Source organism: Botryllus schlosseri, chromosome 4 (assembly GCF_051294905.1).
Source record: "Botryllus schlosseri isolate E-star chromosome 4, Bs_hap1, whole genome shotgun sequence".
NCBI lineage: Eukaryota > Metazoa > Chordata > Ascidiacea > Stolidobranchia > Styelidae > Botryllus > Botryllus schlosseri.
Window position 1 is genome coordinate 12,996,474 of NC_137239.1, and position 18,114 is coordinate 13,014,587.

An 18,114-nucleotide genomic window follows, 5' to 3' on the forward strand; every position below is an offset into this window, starting at 1 on the left:
AAATTTTCTTCGAAGATTCAAACCGCAGGCCCACAGGCCACATTACATATGCGAAGAGCAGATGCAAATATCATAAGACCAACATGGAATCGTGTGCTCCTCACAAAACTAATTTGTTTCTGATACGTTTGGTGAATTCACTATATATCTTTCCATTATACTGACAATCCTGATTGGTGGTCGAGAAATAACAGATGCATGAATATTGCCATGACAAATGACAATTGTGCCACCTGAAGATGCATCATCTTTTATTTATCACTTGCCCTAGATTTTCGTAAACACTCTCTCCATCCAATCTACCGGTGAATCTGATCCCGTGGGCTGAGAAACGATAAATGTTTTATACTAATTTGAGAAACTAATAATATTGTTGACGAAAGTCATTCGCGAAGATTTAAAATATTTGGAGCTTCGCGCGACCATGCCCGTTTTCAGTTATAACATGAACAGTTGGTTCATCACAGCTAAATAAGTAATCAAAATGCGGCAGTGAATAGCAAAAGGTTTGGCCACGCTCCTATAAGTGGTCATGATCGAAAGCGAAAATTAGTTTCTTCGGCGCAGCGGAGTATATGCTTTGAGACATAAGAATATTATATATTCGAAATCCGTGAGAATGATGAAGACATCACAATCACTGTCCAAAGCAGTAGTCCTATAAATTTCAATGATACACATTACGTGACTGGAATATTTTGAAATTTCAAGTTATTTGATTGTCATTGAGACGCCGGCTTTCTAAACTTCCTGGAACATAGTTTGACTAAATTCTTAAAAGATTCAATCCGCGTATCATGGTACTGGGTGAATCCTGGGACAGACGATTGTTCGTTTCATGTACTAGCCATCGAAATATTTACAACATTTGTGTGACATGGTTTTATTTTCTGCATCGACACTATCGATAATATACCAATATGTACATATTTTTAGATGAACTTTTTCCGTGCAGCGCTTCGCCGGTGGCATTTCTTACCATATTTCTTTCTCGCACATCAGTCCATGCCATTTGGTTGATTTATCGATATTATGCATTCCGATGCCTGTAAAATCAGCATCTTTTCTTACTGCCATGGCCACGTACTTGTCTGAAGACGAAGAATTGGGATATCCTGGATACCATTGAAATTGATTCGAAGGTTTTTCCATTCCTGATCGGTACAGCAGAGTTGAATTCTGTAAAAAACAGATGTAGCCTACGTGTTAGCCAAGACTAGAAGAATACGGATTGACGTGGGAATACAAGAGAAATTCATTTCGGGCTTTGGGCCATATAGGCATATGCCATATACATAGGTATATAGGCATATAAAACAGTGTTTCCCGTTACAATATTGACTTACGTTCCCACTGAATATGTCAAAATTAGCTGTGCTTCACCTGATCGTTACACGTGCACGTCAGGCAGTCGTGGGCATCGAACTAACTCGCATAGCATTCGGATCCGCCATTGGACAATTTTGTGGTAGTCGGATAGGACTCTCATATTATCACGGAGTTTTTTAGGATATTTCGGATAGTTCTAAACAGAAGTGAGTTTTGATTGCAAGCCCACAACAAGAAGTCCTCAATTCGATAACCATACACAGACAGTTGACACATTACGATATCACTGGTAGCACTTTGAAGTGTTAGTCATTGGTTTAAGCAAATATATATCAACTAACACCACTACCATTGGATACTAGACTATACTATAAGGTCAATCATATTATCACATTTATTTAGTGAAACAGATTACCAAGTGTACCACATTTTTCAATCTAATGATATATAGCACGTGAACTGATAAAATGGTATGATTGGACATAAGTCTTCTTGAAATTTATATCAGCACCGAGGTATTCTTGCAGAGCACTGTCTTGTGTCGTTCACAAAATTGACGGCACCCAAGACAGAAAGTATTCTGTCAATATTAGTCGCATAACAGCATTTCCTCCCTCAGTTGACATGCAGTTTTGAACCTATAGCGGAATGTCACCATAGGATCTAAGATCTCAGGAATCATGACAGTTATTGTTGTTGAAGTCTCTTCTAGATCAAGATAGGTCACATTGCTGCCTGCGTATTTATTGAGTGACTGATTGTCATGCTACGACAGTAAATGTATGATACTCATTCAAACAACATTATACAGCACTGCTTTTGTAATAAAACACCCTTTATCTACTGTGATGATTCCAGCAAGTTCATGATCATAAGGGATATATTCTACTGACGCTTAACAATATAATACCGATCATGATCAAAATAAAATGAATGTTTTCGTAATCAGTACAGCAGCAGATTTCCAACGATACTCGTTTTATTAAATTTCACGTTCGGCAAGCCGGTGAAAGATGGCCATAACATTGCCTTCGGCAAAAAGGGAAGCACGACGTAACCCAAATGCTGTGAGCTGTTCAATATCGCGTTGTACACACCATTTAGAACACTTTTGAAATACTCTTATAGTCGGAGTTGGAGTTCTCTCAAAATATAGTTGGAGTCGAGTCGGAGTCGGAATTAGTACGCCAAAAGCCTCAGGAGTAGGAGTCGCAGTCGGAGTTGGAGTCGGTATATTGAAAATGTGAGGAGGCGGAGTTAGAGTCGGTGGTAAAACTTACCGACTCCACAGCTCTGGTAATAGAGAAAAAAAAAGCCTTAACCGGCTTAGCGTCTTTCGCTCTCCAAGCAAGTCTTTACTGTAAAGTTTGGCATTCGATTGCCCCCGTGATGTATAGTTAGTTACGTCTTGGGTGCTCTTGGATCTCTGTACCGATGTTGTTATCGCCAATTAAAGGTGGCAAGTAGTGTAGTGGTAGGCCACACCCCGGCAACACCATTGCGTTGTTGTGGCGAGGGACATTTGAATTACTATGCCACATTATCTGATACATCTAAGATGTACTTTATCTGTTCGATTATACGAAAGGTAATCTAACCCTGTTTCAATTCGACTTCGACAATGACAAGATGAATACTCTACTTATCAGGAACATACCCGAAATCTGGATTAGGCTACATTGCTCAAATGCTGTGATATCAGGTCAATCAATTTTTTTCAATATTCCATCTACACTTTTGGCTAGTCAAATGTCTGATATAGCTGCAAATTGAAACGCAACAGCATTTATGATAACACGATGCGTTCGTCCCCTCTCATAGTATCTATACCTTAAATTATTTGGATAAACGTTGAACACCCCTATTATTGATTTTGCGGTCCGTGGCGTCATCTCCAACTAGGAAATTGGGCCGCGAACACATTTGAGTTTTGAGACCCCTGCGCTAAGCCTTTTCGTTTTCCGGTATTCATCATGTTAAGTGCAATCGTAGCTTTCCCAAAAAGTCTATAGGCAGAAATATAAAATTTGAAAAGGTGAAGACTGCATGTGAACACTCAACAGGGATCAGCTGATAGGGATCAGCGTAATCAGCGTTGCTATTGCATTGAATTACGTCTTACGTTGACAACTTAGTCCAACACACAATGTCTGCATTATGCGTATTTTGTTGTCTACAATCTACATAAAAGCTTAACAGTACCTTGTCCTAAGTTACTTCTGTATTACCAAACAATGTCCGAATCCTGAAACCAAGTTTGAGCTATAAACATCCCAACTACTTACGGAGAGTTCGCTACTACGATAGCGTTGAATTCACTTGAGATGAATGGAGTGGCGTTTGCGTGGACGGATCAGTACAAAGAAAGATTACGATCGCAGTGAAAATTTCTGCTGACTTGAAATAGACTCGAAATAAGACAATTCGAGATAACTGGATTATATTCGACCTAATATATGAAGTGATCTGATATAAATTGCGAATCGAAATTTTGATGTGTAGTAGACCGAACACTACATGACTGTAGTTATAAATTTATGCAACTACCGAGCGTTTGTATTCCATTCCCAGCCATATGCTGGCGGCCGATGTATCAGCTGGCATCTTCGTGAGAGCGAAATCGTACAAATCGGTTTGTTGAGTTAGATCATGAATCTCAGCCAATAGAGCTCCACGTTTTGCGCATTCCGTCACTGCTTGATCATATGTCATACCATATGATGACAGATGAGGTACAGTGATACATTTTCTTGAATAAAGCAGCCCTCCTCGACTTCTGCAGTAGTATTCTGCAATAAATAGAGTAGGTAATCTATTGATTGGAAATATAGTCAGAAAAGGCAATCAACGGGAAATTAATGCAGTATCACAGGAAACATCATGCAACATGTCACACCGGATCCATCTCATTATAACACAGAGGCTCCTGTCTATCCTTCATTTGCACTATAGAATCGATTCAGAATCGGAATACGGAAGCATGTGACATTTGTATTTCCCTTTCATATTAATAGTTGGGATGGTGTGAACGCGAGGTTCACGTTCGCGTTCTGTGTGTGAACCTCGGAAATTTAGAGGTTCGCGTTCACAACAGAACCTTTGTAGGTTCTACACTGTGAACCTTTTTCATATATTACAATTTTCACTTCAATATGACATTTTTGGCTCGAATTTATTGCATTTCAACTGCGGGCCACTCTATGCATGACGATGGCAGCATAAAAAATCAACACAAAACGAGCATGCACCTTGACGATCTCAAAGATTTTACTTGCTTTGTTACAAAGGTTTGCTCGAAATATCCAGATTTCCGTTTGTGAATATACAGCGACTCTCTGTTGTGAGCTTGACCTGCAATCACACAACATCACGAGCGACATGCACTACATGTAGTCAGCGAATGAAGCTTATTCAACCAATCAATGAGATTGATATCGTTTTTTGATGTAACAAATCTAGCAGGCGTACGGGGTCAATTTTGACTTCATATGTTTACCGTATCAATAAAACCAAATCGCAATGAGGTGTTGACTACAGCTGTATAACTTGTGGGGTAGCGTAATATCGGTAGCAAGTATGGAAACCTGTTTTGCACTCTGCCCAATATCGATGTAGCAATACTCTAACGCCGAATGCATTGTCCGGTCTTGTCAAGCCCGTTAAGGCTTAAGCTTATATTCCCTGGCAACTCCACGTCGAAATTGTAGGAAAAGCGACGGATGATATTGATTTGATTGGAGTAGTATATCATTTGATTGCTTCAATTGATACATTTAGCGACGTTTAAAATGCCAATATGTACTTCAGCATTGTGTCATTATGTGGCCCGAGTCGTCGCTAGGTATCGTGCACATAAATATAGGCTATCACTTCATTGAAATATAGGGTTTGAATCAGCAATATGACGTCACGTGACGTCATGAGGTTCGCGTTCACACAGAACCTTTCAAAAAGGTTCGTGTGCTGAACCTTTCAGAGGTTCACACCATCCCTAATTAATAGTTGCAGAGCAGATTACATCAGATTTTGTCATTGCACTCAATAACAAAATAGATTTACCATTACCCTGGGATAGCTATTTCTCTTCTAAGCGCTATACAGTATGTTCGTAAACTGTAGACATTATATCATTAAACGAAGATTAATAACAATAAGAGAATGCTGTATAGCAGGAATTGGCTATCTTTTTAGGTCGCGGGCCGCAATCAACATTTGAATTCAATCGTGAGTCATTTTATTACGTAGTGACAGAAAAAATGGATATAATATATATGTATTTGTATATTTAAATAAAAAACGTATCAGAGATATTGACAAGAATTTATAAGCTGGTCGTGTAATAGGCTTTGGAGGCAAATGAATACGATCATATTTTTACTACCAAGACCTCACTGAGCTCATGCAGTCATGATGAATTAATGAAGTCGAGTTTTGTTAACCCTTTACACCTGGACGCCAAACTGCCCGTCGTGATTCATTGCCACGTAATTTTCTTTCTAGTGTATTCCACCAGTAGTCGGCATTTGCCGATGACACCCATATTTGAAAGATTCTGTCCTTAAGAATTAGAAAATATGATACGACATAATCGATCAATGACTTACTGACAAGACCAAGCTCGAGGCCTTAGACCAGTGGTTCTCAAAGTAGGCGATGTAGAGTGACTGCGACCATAACTCTACACCTATATTACACATCATATATAATAGTTACATCGCATTATCAAGTATGAACCATTGTATTGGTATTACATTCAAATTGATACGCACCATCTCCGGACGTCCTTGTCAAGTTGCTCAGGTCATCCTGGAGCTTTGTAATATCTGAACGGTAGTTTCATCATAAATCTTCGTCATAATTGGAATATTTTTTGAATTTTTCATCAAAACTTCATTGCGAAATTCAATTTATGACGTCACAAAGCTTAATCACAAAACGCTGAAATCTGCAGTTTTCGAAAATTCATATGCAATTTACCAAAAAACTATAGACCTGATTTGAGAAAACGGAGAACATATTGGATTCAGAATCAAAAAGTACACCATAAGATCCGTCAATACTTCTGTAACCTCAAAATTAACGCAGCACTTGCCAGCACACCACGACATTTATCGTTGTCTGATGTAAAAAATCTTGGCAGAATTACGGCATCTATCTTGATTTAAAATGTTTAATCAATCATAAAAACCAAATCCGTGCAATTGGGTTGTCGGCTACTGTACAACTAATTTTAAGTAATATCTGTCACAATTATAGAAATCGGTAATCCACTCTCATCAATATAAATGTGACAATGCTCTGACCACGCATGAAGTATATATTGTGCAGTCATAATTTCTTTCAATAAGGTTCGCGTTCAATTAGGCTAACCAGAACCTTTCATGGTTTACACAATCCCTAGCTATTATATATTTTATTTTAACCGGATGCGAGCAAACATTCGTCTCTGGCATGCTGTAGCTTAGATTATATTACACAGCAAAAACAAGTTGGAGCATTCGAGTTTTTGAGCGCCTGTCGCATAGTTCCGCAGGTCGTGCGTGTTTGGACCGATGATAAGTTCCAGCAACGAATTTTGAACTTTCATAAATAATTTTTAAGTGCGGTTATTAATGTATATATCCACCATAGGTACACTCTGAGTTTCAAAAGCGTTTCTAAGACGTAAAATTAAACGCCAAAAGTGAGCCCCTTTTTACCGTCCGATTTTACCGTCTATAGAGCTTGTATAAAAATGTTAAGCCAGCAAAACATCCGCTGCTATCATATTAAGATTTGTGGTCCATATATCATTTCGCAATTTTAAATTCATCGATACCACTTCGCCCCTACCACTCAGTGTCGTCCTGTCGAGATGGAGTAGGTTTTCCTTCAAGAGTAGAAGCCCCGTACGATATTTGAAACACCGCTACAAGTTAATGAGAGTACCGCTCAGGAAATCATTAACAGTGCGCACAATATTATTTACCGTCACAATGTCAATAAACATATGAATAGAATTCATGTTGGTGTAATCATCCACTTGACGTGATAATTGATATGGGCGAGCTATGTTTAGTTGTCAAGCAGCCAGACATGAATTTGATTATTTGCGGCGGTGGCAACGAGTATGAAGAAAGGAATTTACTTGCAATCTTTTATATGTGGATTGAAATAAAACGCGACATTTTCGTAAGTACGTGAAATTTATAGCGTTCGAACTATCGACTAATATTGGCAATCCTCAATCCTATTCGAAATGCCACGTGTAGCCAGGAACATCCAGATGTATAATTGTATACTAGGCAGTAACTGCTGCGCTCAAAACCCAGGATGATGGGTGGGCCAAGGTAGAAGGGGTTCCAACACTCCGTAAATGGGTATCAAGCTCCAGTTAAGAAGTTTCCGTGCAGGTAATGTATAATCCAATCTTCATTGATTGCCATCGTATCATTTGATATCGTCCTATTTCAGTGACGGGCAACTTCTCCAAGTGGCGGGTCGGATATGGAAAAATGAAGTAGTTGGCGGGACGAAGTCCTTAATCGATAGATTAATCGCGTATTTATCATGATCAAAGTCGTCAAGGAGTTCTTTGTACTCTGGGTCCATGTAAGACGTAGAAGCCTTAAGTAAAACTGCACATAAACATATGTTAGATAGGGACGCAGCCGTGTTTTCTTAACTGTTCAAGATAGAAAATATATAATCCCGAATGCATGTAGAGCCGAACAGAACAATTGGTTTAGGGTAAACATACGCCCGGAACTTCCCGGAAATGCTGAAATAGCCTATGTCTAATATTCCGGAATTTTGAAGGCTCGAAGAGAGCAGAAAATCTTTACGTGAGTCAACAATATCTTATTTCGGAGAAGATCTATGCTATTTGAAATTTTTCTTCGCGCTGCGCTTGATTTAGTTTCATTATAAATTATAGTATGGGTGCCCTGTCCTCGAGAAAACTGCAACAAAAATATATTAAAATAACTATAAATTACTGTAATAAGACTAATTGTGTCGGTAAGGTCGTTTGGATGCCTAATCAAATATAGTGGTTCTCAAGCTTGGGGTTGTTTTCCCTTTTCTGGGATCGCAAATATGTTGAACCTAATTAACTTATACCATAGGCCGTGGGTGAGTGTGGGCAAAAATGCTGACCGTTTTTGTTAGTAATCAGCTTTCCAAATTTTGAAGGGGGTCCAGGAACATTTTCAAATAGGAAATTGAGTCGCTACTATAAAAGTTTGGAAATCACCAGATGTGCAACCTGCTGGTGCGGACCGGCATTTCGACCCATTAATAGTTTTATCCGTGTGACATGAAAATGCCTTAGCGATGCCCCATTACATTCCCTGTAATGTCATAGTCATCATTTCCACCAGCTCTACCGCTAACTTTGATTACGTGGGCTTAGAGCAGGGATGGGCAACATACGACCTGCGGGCCGGATCCGGCGCGCGACGTGATTTTCAGTGGCCCGCACTGAGTTTCCCGCCGCATATGATAATATGACCCGCGGCCAAAGTGTGACGCAATCCCCCACTACTTGATTATTACGTCAAATGATTATGACTGCAGGTTTATTCTTTAGCGCAGTGGTTCTCCACCGTTTTCTCTTCTCGCACACCCCTTTTGAACCGTCACGTACCCCCCGGACCCCCTCAAATTTTCGTTCAACATTAGCCTAATTATTCCGCAGCCGTTATCTGTCTTGTGCAATTATCAATGGTAGCCTAGTGATAAACAGCCTCAAAATGAATTTTCTTGAAAATAACACCACACCATATGACGAAGTTGGGTACACTTTTATTATTTCCAAGCGAATTTTGCAGCTGTATTTATTGTCTTGGAAATACGCATCTTCGATTTGATATGAATGGGTGCAGAAAATCCATTTCACAAAGATAGGTGGTGGCGAATGTAATATTGACGCGTAACGCTTTCGACGACAAATTTTGCTGTGAGTTATTAATTACCATATCACGTCCAGCCTAGTCATTTCTATTTAGCATCTCATCTTAAAGTTATTTACTGGTCATACCACAGGAGAAAATAGAGTTCGTAGTGAGTTTTCAATTCCTTCGTTGGCAAAGATTAGGGAAAATATTCAGAAATTTCTATTTCAAACGAGTGTTTACTAATTTGGTGAGAGTAACAACTCCAAATCCAAAATGTTTTGCAAGCATTTCGGAGTCACCCTGTTTGACCTTGCATTCTATCCAACATTTCATTTTTCCACAAACCCCTGTATACAAAACAGCTCTAAGTAGCAATATGTTTTCATTGGCATCAGGCAATTGGAAATTCGACACATAAAATGGGTTTGCACAGTCGGATATTTCATCTGAGACGACCATTTTAATGATGTCAGTCCTTAAATTTTAGTAATTATAATACGAAACTGTCTCATATGCTTTCCCAGGTTAAAAAAAAATACAAATAAGGTTATCAATCATTTTACAAGGAGGTTTCACGGACCCTCTGAAAATGCTTCGCGGACCCCGGTTGAGAACCACTCTGCTTTAGCGTGTGTGTGTGTGATTGAAGTGCAAGAGTGGAGCTTACGCGTAAGTTCGTCCGAACGAAAAGGATTGCATTACCGGCATTTACGTATGTACCCATTTATGCATGTACCCGCACTGAGTTGATATCTGGGTAAATTTGGAAAAATCCCTAGCTCTCATTCGTATATACAGTATAGGGGCGCGCAACATACGGCCTTGCGGTCACAGTATGCCGCAATTTTCCCCTACTTGCTCACTACTACAGATTATAGCGACTGTTGGTTATTTATTCTTCATTCTTCCGACACTAACAATAGTGATTTTTAGTTATTCTTTAGTTCTTTGTTTTCTTTGTGTGCGACATGCAGCCATAGTTCAAAGAACCTGTTCACAACTGTGATCGACCACAAATGTCTGATTGATTTCAATAGCTATTGAAATACGGTACATCAATAAATTCGTTGTTGTTCTGGTTTCTCTGCGTCAATCGTAATATAAACGTAAATACTATCATTCCTGGTATATGTGGATAAATACGCGTTTAATGTATCGATTCAGGAATCCGGCCCGCCAAGTACTTCCATTCCCCATATCCGGCCCGCCGACTGGAGACGTTGCCACTCCTGGCTTACAGAGAATTCAATTTTACAGTGATATATGAAAGAATCAATATTATTGAATTAATTCTGTCACAAAATTTAACAACCAGATGAACATATAAACCAGATAGGCCTGCATAGAGAACGCCCACCACAAGTTGTATCGATCAGCATGAGTTGGGACACAGACCAGCGTTTTTTTTTCGGGCAGGAGTCGACTTTTAAAGTGTTGTTTCGGTCCTGGCTACAACACACAGTCACATATCTGCACAGACCCAACAGTGTAGCAGGGCTGTCAAACACACGGCCGGTGGGACAGGCAATTCCATCCGTCCCGTAAAGAAGTCTGTTTCTTACTACATGAAAATACGGACCCAATCACCAGAGCCAAAGGGCCAAGTTAATTCACAGTCTTTGTAGAAGAATCTACTCCTGTATACGATGGATGCGGGCGAAGCATTACCAGTGTGACGTCATATATGTTTATACCTCATTTTACGGTCCTCTAGGGGGGCTAAAACGTTTCCGGGAATTGGGATACGAAAATATGGTAACCCTACTGGTTTCAAAGCCCTTTTTCTCAGGTTGGAAAATTTGGTTTCATTCAGTGACGCTTAAAAGTTATCGATGCTTTGAGGTTGGAACCTCTCTTTCAGGGCAGAAACTGTCTGCGGCCCGCTCAAAACCCCGTTGATGGCCGGATACGGTCCGTTGGCCGTAAGTTACCCGCCCCTGTCTTACTTTGAATAAGGTGGTTTGATGTTATACTTATGAGCCTATAATAATATTTAGAACCCCGCTAAACGTGACGAAATGTAGGGAAGATGTGGTACCGATTGATCATAAATTACAAAATTATCTCTGTCCCCCAAATGTTAGGCCAATAACAGCAAATATTTTGCTGTCTCAACACTTTGATCTATGCTCTACCTACCGGCTACATATGCATGGACACCCACAATTTGAAGAAAATATGAATGTTCAAAAGTTGTTCCTGGTACGTATCATCGGTCCCCACCGTGTGGGTCCAAATGTACATGACCTGGGACCTGTGAAACAAACGATCAAAAACTCATAGATGTTTCAACTTTTCTTGCTGTGTTCTATATTCTATCCTGCAGCAAGCCAAAGAAGAATGTTTGGTCGCCATCTTGGATAATAAGAAGAAATATGAAATCATATCTTGGACAACTAGATGATTCTAGCGACATGCTAGTAATCTAAATCTAATCTAATTTATGAAATGGTCCTAGGTTCTAATATTAATCTAATTTATTGTTTTTCGGAAATACCGCGTTGTCCGCGGCATTATGCAGCGAGTTAACAAGAATAACCCTCTCGTGCAGGGAAACCCAGTGCGAAGCCCCGCCCCTGGTCTATAGTTATTACGTTGACCCAGTAACATATTTTTGAGTGCAAAATCATCGAAAACTTCACACGTATGAGTATTTTGATTACTATATTAAAAATTTGAAATCAAAAGTTTCATATTCTAGTACAGAGGTCTCAAACTCAAATGTGCTCGCGGGCCAGATTTCCAGTTTTAACGACGCCGCGGGCCGCAGCATTTATAGGGGTATTCTATGTCTTTCGAAGTAGGCCTTCTTTGGCGGGAATGAATTGTCCTATTGAAAGTGAGCCGATCCAGCAGACTGACAGTAAACACACATCGTTAAAATGTGATTTACTTTTTTATCAATTTAGGTCTGGCACGAAAAGAATAATCACATTTATAACTATTTGAATAGAATGGTTGTGTTACTTGATATACATTAATTATAAGATATAGACACCGTATGGGCGGACAAATGTATGATGCCATCATAAAAGCTATCGGGTTATAATTTTTCAGCTACTATGAATATTTTTAACTTATCAGATTGATAATAGAGACTGATCTGATATCAAAACATTTTTAAGTCGAACATTGTAATTCCAATCCAGGATTCGGGTATACTTCTGATATAGGCTAATAGTCTCATGGCCAAATATCTTCAAATATAGGAGCAGAAAAATATAAATAAAATAAAAATAAAAATATAAATATATTAATGAATGTGTTCTAGTGATTGAAATATCGGAACGCCGAACGGCCCATTGCTGTAACATCGTTGGAGCGTACCACTACGGTACTCCGTACCTTTTATGTGGCCTTAATAACATGGTTTAGCGACCAAAGATGTAACCAACAGATTGCTAACGGTTGCCCTAACTACTTGCTTAGTTAGCAAAATACCAAGTTGCGACCTTCTGATCTATTATTATTCCCCCGATATACGAGATTAGTTTGTTGCGTCCATGGTTCTAACAAATTCACGGCAAGTCACTCCAAGTCCACTCGAGTCATTTTCCTTTTGCCATCGAGTTAGCCCGAGTCTGAGTAATTCTAAGAAAGGTCGTGTCCAAGTCCAACTCACAAATTTCAGTCACGAATCGTCCAAGGGTCAGGTTTTGTCATCATGAATTGGAAATGTGGCGAAATTGTGAATCTTTCACTGCATGGTAGCGTTTGCAATTGATGTGGTAGTGAAGTTTGATGAATAGTTTAAGGCTTTCGGAGCAATTTAAGAGGGAATTTTCACTTTATAACCCGAAAATAGATATGTTACAATTATATATTGTCAAATTAATAAAAATCTAAAATGTCATCGCGGGCCGCGCAAAATGATCTGGTGGGCCGCATGCGGCCCGCGGGCCGCGTGTTTGAGACCTCTGTTCTAGTAAGACCCTAGACGCCAACCGCACGTGCTACATGGATAGCAACACATTAATTTGTATTGTGCGATAAAATAGCTTTCAGACGTAATGCATAAATAAGGTGGCGCAATTCCCAATGTCTATATTAGACCTTGAACATCGAATCAATAGACCAGTGGTTCTCAACCGGGGGTCCGCAAAGCATTTTTATGGGATCTGCGAAACCGTCAGACATGAAACATCCGAATGTCCAAACTCATTTTAATTGTCAAATTGCCAGTAGCCTGCCAATGCAAACAGTTCCAGTTTAGATGCGTTTTGTTGGGATTTGTGGAAAAAATGAAATGTTGGAGATAGCGAGGTCAAACAGGGTAACGTCGAATTGTTTACAAAACATTTTGGATTTGGAGCTTTCAGTCTCAGAAAATTACTAAACAGTCGTTTGAAATTCCTGAATTTATATCGTGATCTGTCCCAATGAAGGATTTGAAAACTCGCCATGAATTCCATTTTCTACTGTGATGTAGCCACTAAATTACTTCAAGATGAGATGCTACTTAGAAATGACAAGGCTGCACGTGATATGGTCATTAAAAACTCACACCAAAAGCTGTCGTCGGAAGCGATACGTGTTATTATTACATTCGCCACTACCTATCTTTGTGGAAATGGATTTTCGGCACTCGTTCATATCAAATCGAAGACGCGGACTGACAAGGCAATAAATAAAGCTCCAAAATCGCTTCGAAATCATGAAAGTCCCTCCAATTTCTACAGATCGTGTGGTGTTATTTTCAAAAGTTAGTTAGTGGCTCTTTATCACTAGCCTACAATTAATATTTGCACAAGACAGATGCCGGTTGCACGATAATTGAGGTTATTTTGAACGAAAACATGAGGGGGTCCGCGGGGGTCCGTGACTTTCCAAAATGGGTCCACGTAGGCAAAAAGGTTGAGAACCACTGCGGTTTATTTTCAATCCACCATGAATGACAGAGTCGCGTCATTCTTATGCTGATTGTTTCCAACTTCTAAATAATATCGCACTATATTAAAGCTCGCTATATATGTAAATGAACGAGTGCTACGATCTTAAAGTCCTTAGCATCGTAATTTGCAGTTCGACGTATCAATTATTACTTGTTATCAAGCGGCCAATCGCAACATAATTTGGTTTCGATTTGATACTCGACAAGCGGTACGAATTACACATCGTAAATAGCCCTATTTGAGTGCGGTATTGTCCATTTGGAACCAGAACCCGGAAATACCCGCTCGACTTTCAACTGCGAACTGCCGAATTATTTCGGAAATAATTATATGCGGCAGTTTCTGATACCTATGTGAATATGTCACGGGTTTATAGGTTATTTTGACGAAAAGTTGGTAGTACAGATATTCTATCTCGTTACCTTTATTTCTTAATATCCACGGTGCCTTTACAGGCGGATTATAGATGGTAGAAAACGATTTACGAACTTGTTACAACAACGCTTATCACAATATGTGACTCGAATCAAGTCAAGTCATATAGATGGCCTCAAGTCCACACGTCGAATCTACACACAAAGGGACTCGGGTAAAGTCGAGTCCCATAAAATCTACATAATACGATATATGTTAGGATAATATTTATTTTTTGCCTTCCGATAAACTCTTGTCGATCCTCTGCATGTCTGAATTTCAGTAGAACATGATTAAATGATAAGCCGACATTTGACGAACTATACGCCATGTCCTTTTTTTAATTTCGTTGCTTCCTTGTACTTTGGGCGCGCAGGTTAAAGTGAATATTGATTGTGGTTCTATTATTATCATGCATAGAATCATATAATGGCGCTTTCTCCTCAAAGGCTTCAAACACCATTGCTATCGAGATATCATGGTCCACCTGATTCAAGAAATATGTCGAATATGTGGTGTTGGACCATGCGAATTTACATCCGAGTGTAATAGCAAGGCGCAATGGACTATTGCAATTTAATAATAAATTTTCATGCGGTGTTCCAAGGACTGTTACTTCGTTCAGATTTCAGTACAGCCTGAATGTACTGGCAATAAATCCTTATAATCCGTACATTCTGTAGCACTAACCTGCGTGTAAGTTCAGCTGTGATATAACGCAAAACACCAAAGAGCCAATTACGAGTAAGTACGAGCCAAATATGAACAGTCCGTATTTTGACGATAGGTGGATGCGTCCTAGTTCCCCATCGATTCCATCACGAGGAGGCTCTGTGATGAAATCACAATGACGTTTGCGCAATTGTACATTAGCATAAAAAATACACGATTTTTGTGCAGTCTATGGGCGAATGGAAAGATACATGCAGGGGAGATTGGAATATTGTGATTGTAATCAGTCATTGTGTTAAATCTCAGAGTCACAAGAGAGAAATAGTTTGGGAATAAAGGTGTTTACATGAAATCCTGTTTTGACTCTAGGACATGGATGAAGTTGAATTGACTCAATGTCACGAGTCACAAATCTCACAAATATGTATCAGGTCAGATTTGTTCGCGACTCGATTTGGTAGAAAGTGTCTACTGCCAGTGAGAAGAAAGAAAGCTACTCAAGTAGAAGTAGTTGCAGTGGTTGGCCAAAGTTGGTATAGAATGCCATGCTTAGGGACTTGGAAACTCAAACAAGTTGAATTTCAAGGGTCGCACAATGAAATATGAATCATTTTCTATTAGTTCATCGTACCTGGATCCTTGCCTGCAGAATTGGTATTGACCTGAGCAGCCGTATCGTCGCATTCGATGAGAGAAGAAAATCTTCTGGTCTGACAAAGCGATGAAAACGATAGTGACATTATACAGATACCTATCAAGACTATCAGGGTGTTATGAAGCTGACGCACAACAAAAGACATGGATAATGGTACAAAACACGAATAATATATTGACTATACAATATTTCTTCTATACTATATAACACATAAAAATTAATGCTCCTCTTTCCAAGGAAAATCTACGAATAAAAAATTAAATTAAGTCAACTAAGTAACAGAAATGTCTGAAGCGTCATGACGAAACGTAACGTTGTTTCATCCGAATAAATCCCGACAGCCTGTTTAGGTACACTATGGCCTTTGCAATCCATTTGGTTCGCTCATTCATATTTTCTAACTAATTTTGAAACACTATCAAAAGGTCGGAAATAACAAACTCCGTCAACTTTCTTAATGGTATGCTGAACACCCACGAATTTCGTTCATATTTTCCTATTCGGCGCTAACCGCATTACGTTCATAATGCAGTGGTGGCAGTGATAGCACTGGTACTGGTAGCACCAAGATTTTGCATCACAATTATATAGTAAAAAAAATTCTCGCGAGGCAATTGGAAAGGTTATATGTGGCAATACATCAAACGAATTGCACTCTTCTCGCGCGTAATACATTCACTACAGCTGCTGGTATTGCCAATTCTCAAGTTTGTTTTTAAGATGTCAATGCTTCCTGATTTCGTACAAAATTCCGTGACTATTTTAGAACAACAGTTTTTCCGTATAGGTGACTTGCGAACTAATAGTATAGCGTGAATTGGAATTGAGGGGAAATTATGCCTACCAAGTAAGCGTTCTCACTGAAAGGAATACAACTAAAATATCGTGAAACTGACAGAAGTGATTCCTGATGACGCTTGGCAAAACAAGTTCAATATCCACCCGGCAGATTAGGCATTTGTGCAACACACGATGGCGTCAGTTCACACAAAAAGATTGCTCTTTTCAAAACCCCGGGTTTACAATCATGGTTCACTTAGAATAGCGTGTATGTCATTACTGTTATATCGCCATTACTCCTCAAAAATTTTACCCGGCTCCATAGGGTTAGAGATTTGTACTTTGCAACTTATCCAGAGATACATTGTGTCGATACTGGTGTTGACCCTCCTCCACTACGTCCTTTCACCCATACGACCATACGTTTTGTTGTCGGGGTAATTCAGTCAGCACTTAGCATCGGAATGCAACGGCGTCGTACCAGTCCCTATGACGACCGCATGGTTTGTGACAGTGGTCGGGAACCTTTTTTGTCCGAAGAGCCATATTGGCCCTATTTTTCCATCTCAACTCCCAAAGAGCCATACATGCCAATCAACCGTTACGTCACAATTAAAAATTCGTGAGGTCATGGTAGCACTTATTCGAACTCACTACATGGGATTCCTCGTGTGCGCCATATTTTCTCAGTAAAATCTGGTATTTATTGTTCGGAAATAAAGGTCGAAACGAGAGGTATAGAACGGACGGGCCAAGCCTCACCCTTGATAACGCAATTCATATGTAGCTTAGAATTTATTAAAACTGATATTATTCGAATGTGACTGCCACACTGATTACGAAAATCTAAATACTTAATCAACTTCTCAAAGTATTCGGCGGTAACATACAATACAATACAATACATTGGGTTATAATTTTCATCTGAACAAGCTACACATACAATGTACAATGCGATAAGACACAAATCAATGTAACGAACAGATAGGAGGATGTCGAACGACACGCATCAGTAGCGATCCTTTACTCAAACATCCACCTCAGCCTGGAGCAGGGGTGGGCAACCTGCGGCCGTACGGCCGCATGCGGCCGTGGAGGCATAATTGTGCGGCCGTGAGCGCGTGATGTGAAATGCATGTGCTGGCGGCCGTGTGTTGATGGATCATATGTTACATGTATGATAAAACTTATTGCGACGATGCAGGGTATTGTTAAATCACTGTGGTAAACTCTTTCACTGCATACTCTGTGACTGCGTTTCCAGCTGCTTCAATCGACATAATATAATACTGCAACCTACCCACTAAAAGACGGACCTGCGGGGCTCGTTCACTTTTGGCCCAAACTCACTACATCCTTACGGGGAAAATGTGTTTTTGGTCCGAAAGTGAACGAGCCCCGTCCTCGTCCGGGTTCTTCAATTTCAGATTTGCTTATTAGGCTTCCTGCGATACGAATATGCGACTATCGTGCACTTTATCGAGAGTTGAGGGCA

At 39.7% G+C, this 18,114-nt stretch overlaps 1 protein-coding gene and 2 long non-coding RNA genes across 3 annotated transcripts in view; 1 reads left to right on the top strand and 2 right to left on the bottom strand.

The window, feature by feature from the left end:
- LOC145438166 (uncharacterized) overlaps positions 1-18,114 on the bottom strand; it is a 357,286-nt gene that overhangs the window by 192,134 nt on the left and 147,038 nt on the right. The gene's annotated exons all lie outside the window — the stretch shown is intronic.
- LOC145438169 (uncharacterized) overlaps positions 1-18,114 on the top strand; it is a 373,612-nt gene that overhangs the window by 2,095 nt on the left and 353,403 nt on the right. The gene's annotated exons all lie outside the window — the stretch shown is intronic.
- On the bottom strand, positions 868-15,983 carry LOC145438150 (uncharacterized). The gene is made up of 5 exons (XM_080315533.1): positions 15,816-15,983; positions 15,203-15,343; positions 6,099-6,152; positions 3,877-4,118; positions 868-1,179 (listed from the first exon to the last, which is right to left on the bottom strand). The coding sequence occupies exons 1-5, from the start codon at positions 15,922-15,924 to the stop codon at positions 976-978; spliced, it is 750 nt and encodes a 249-aa protein (XP_080171659.1). The 5' UTR covers positions 15,925-15,983; the 3' UTR covers positions 868-975.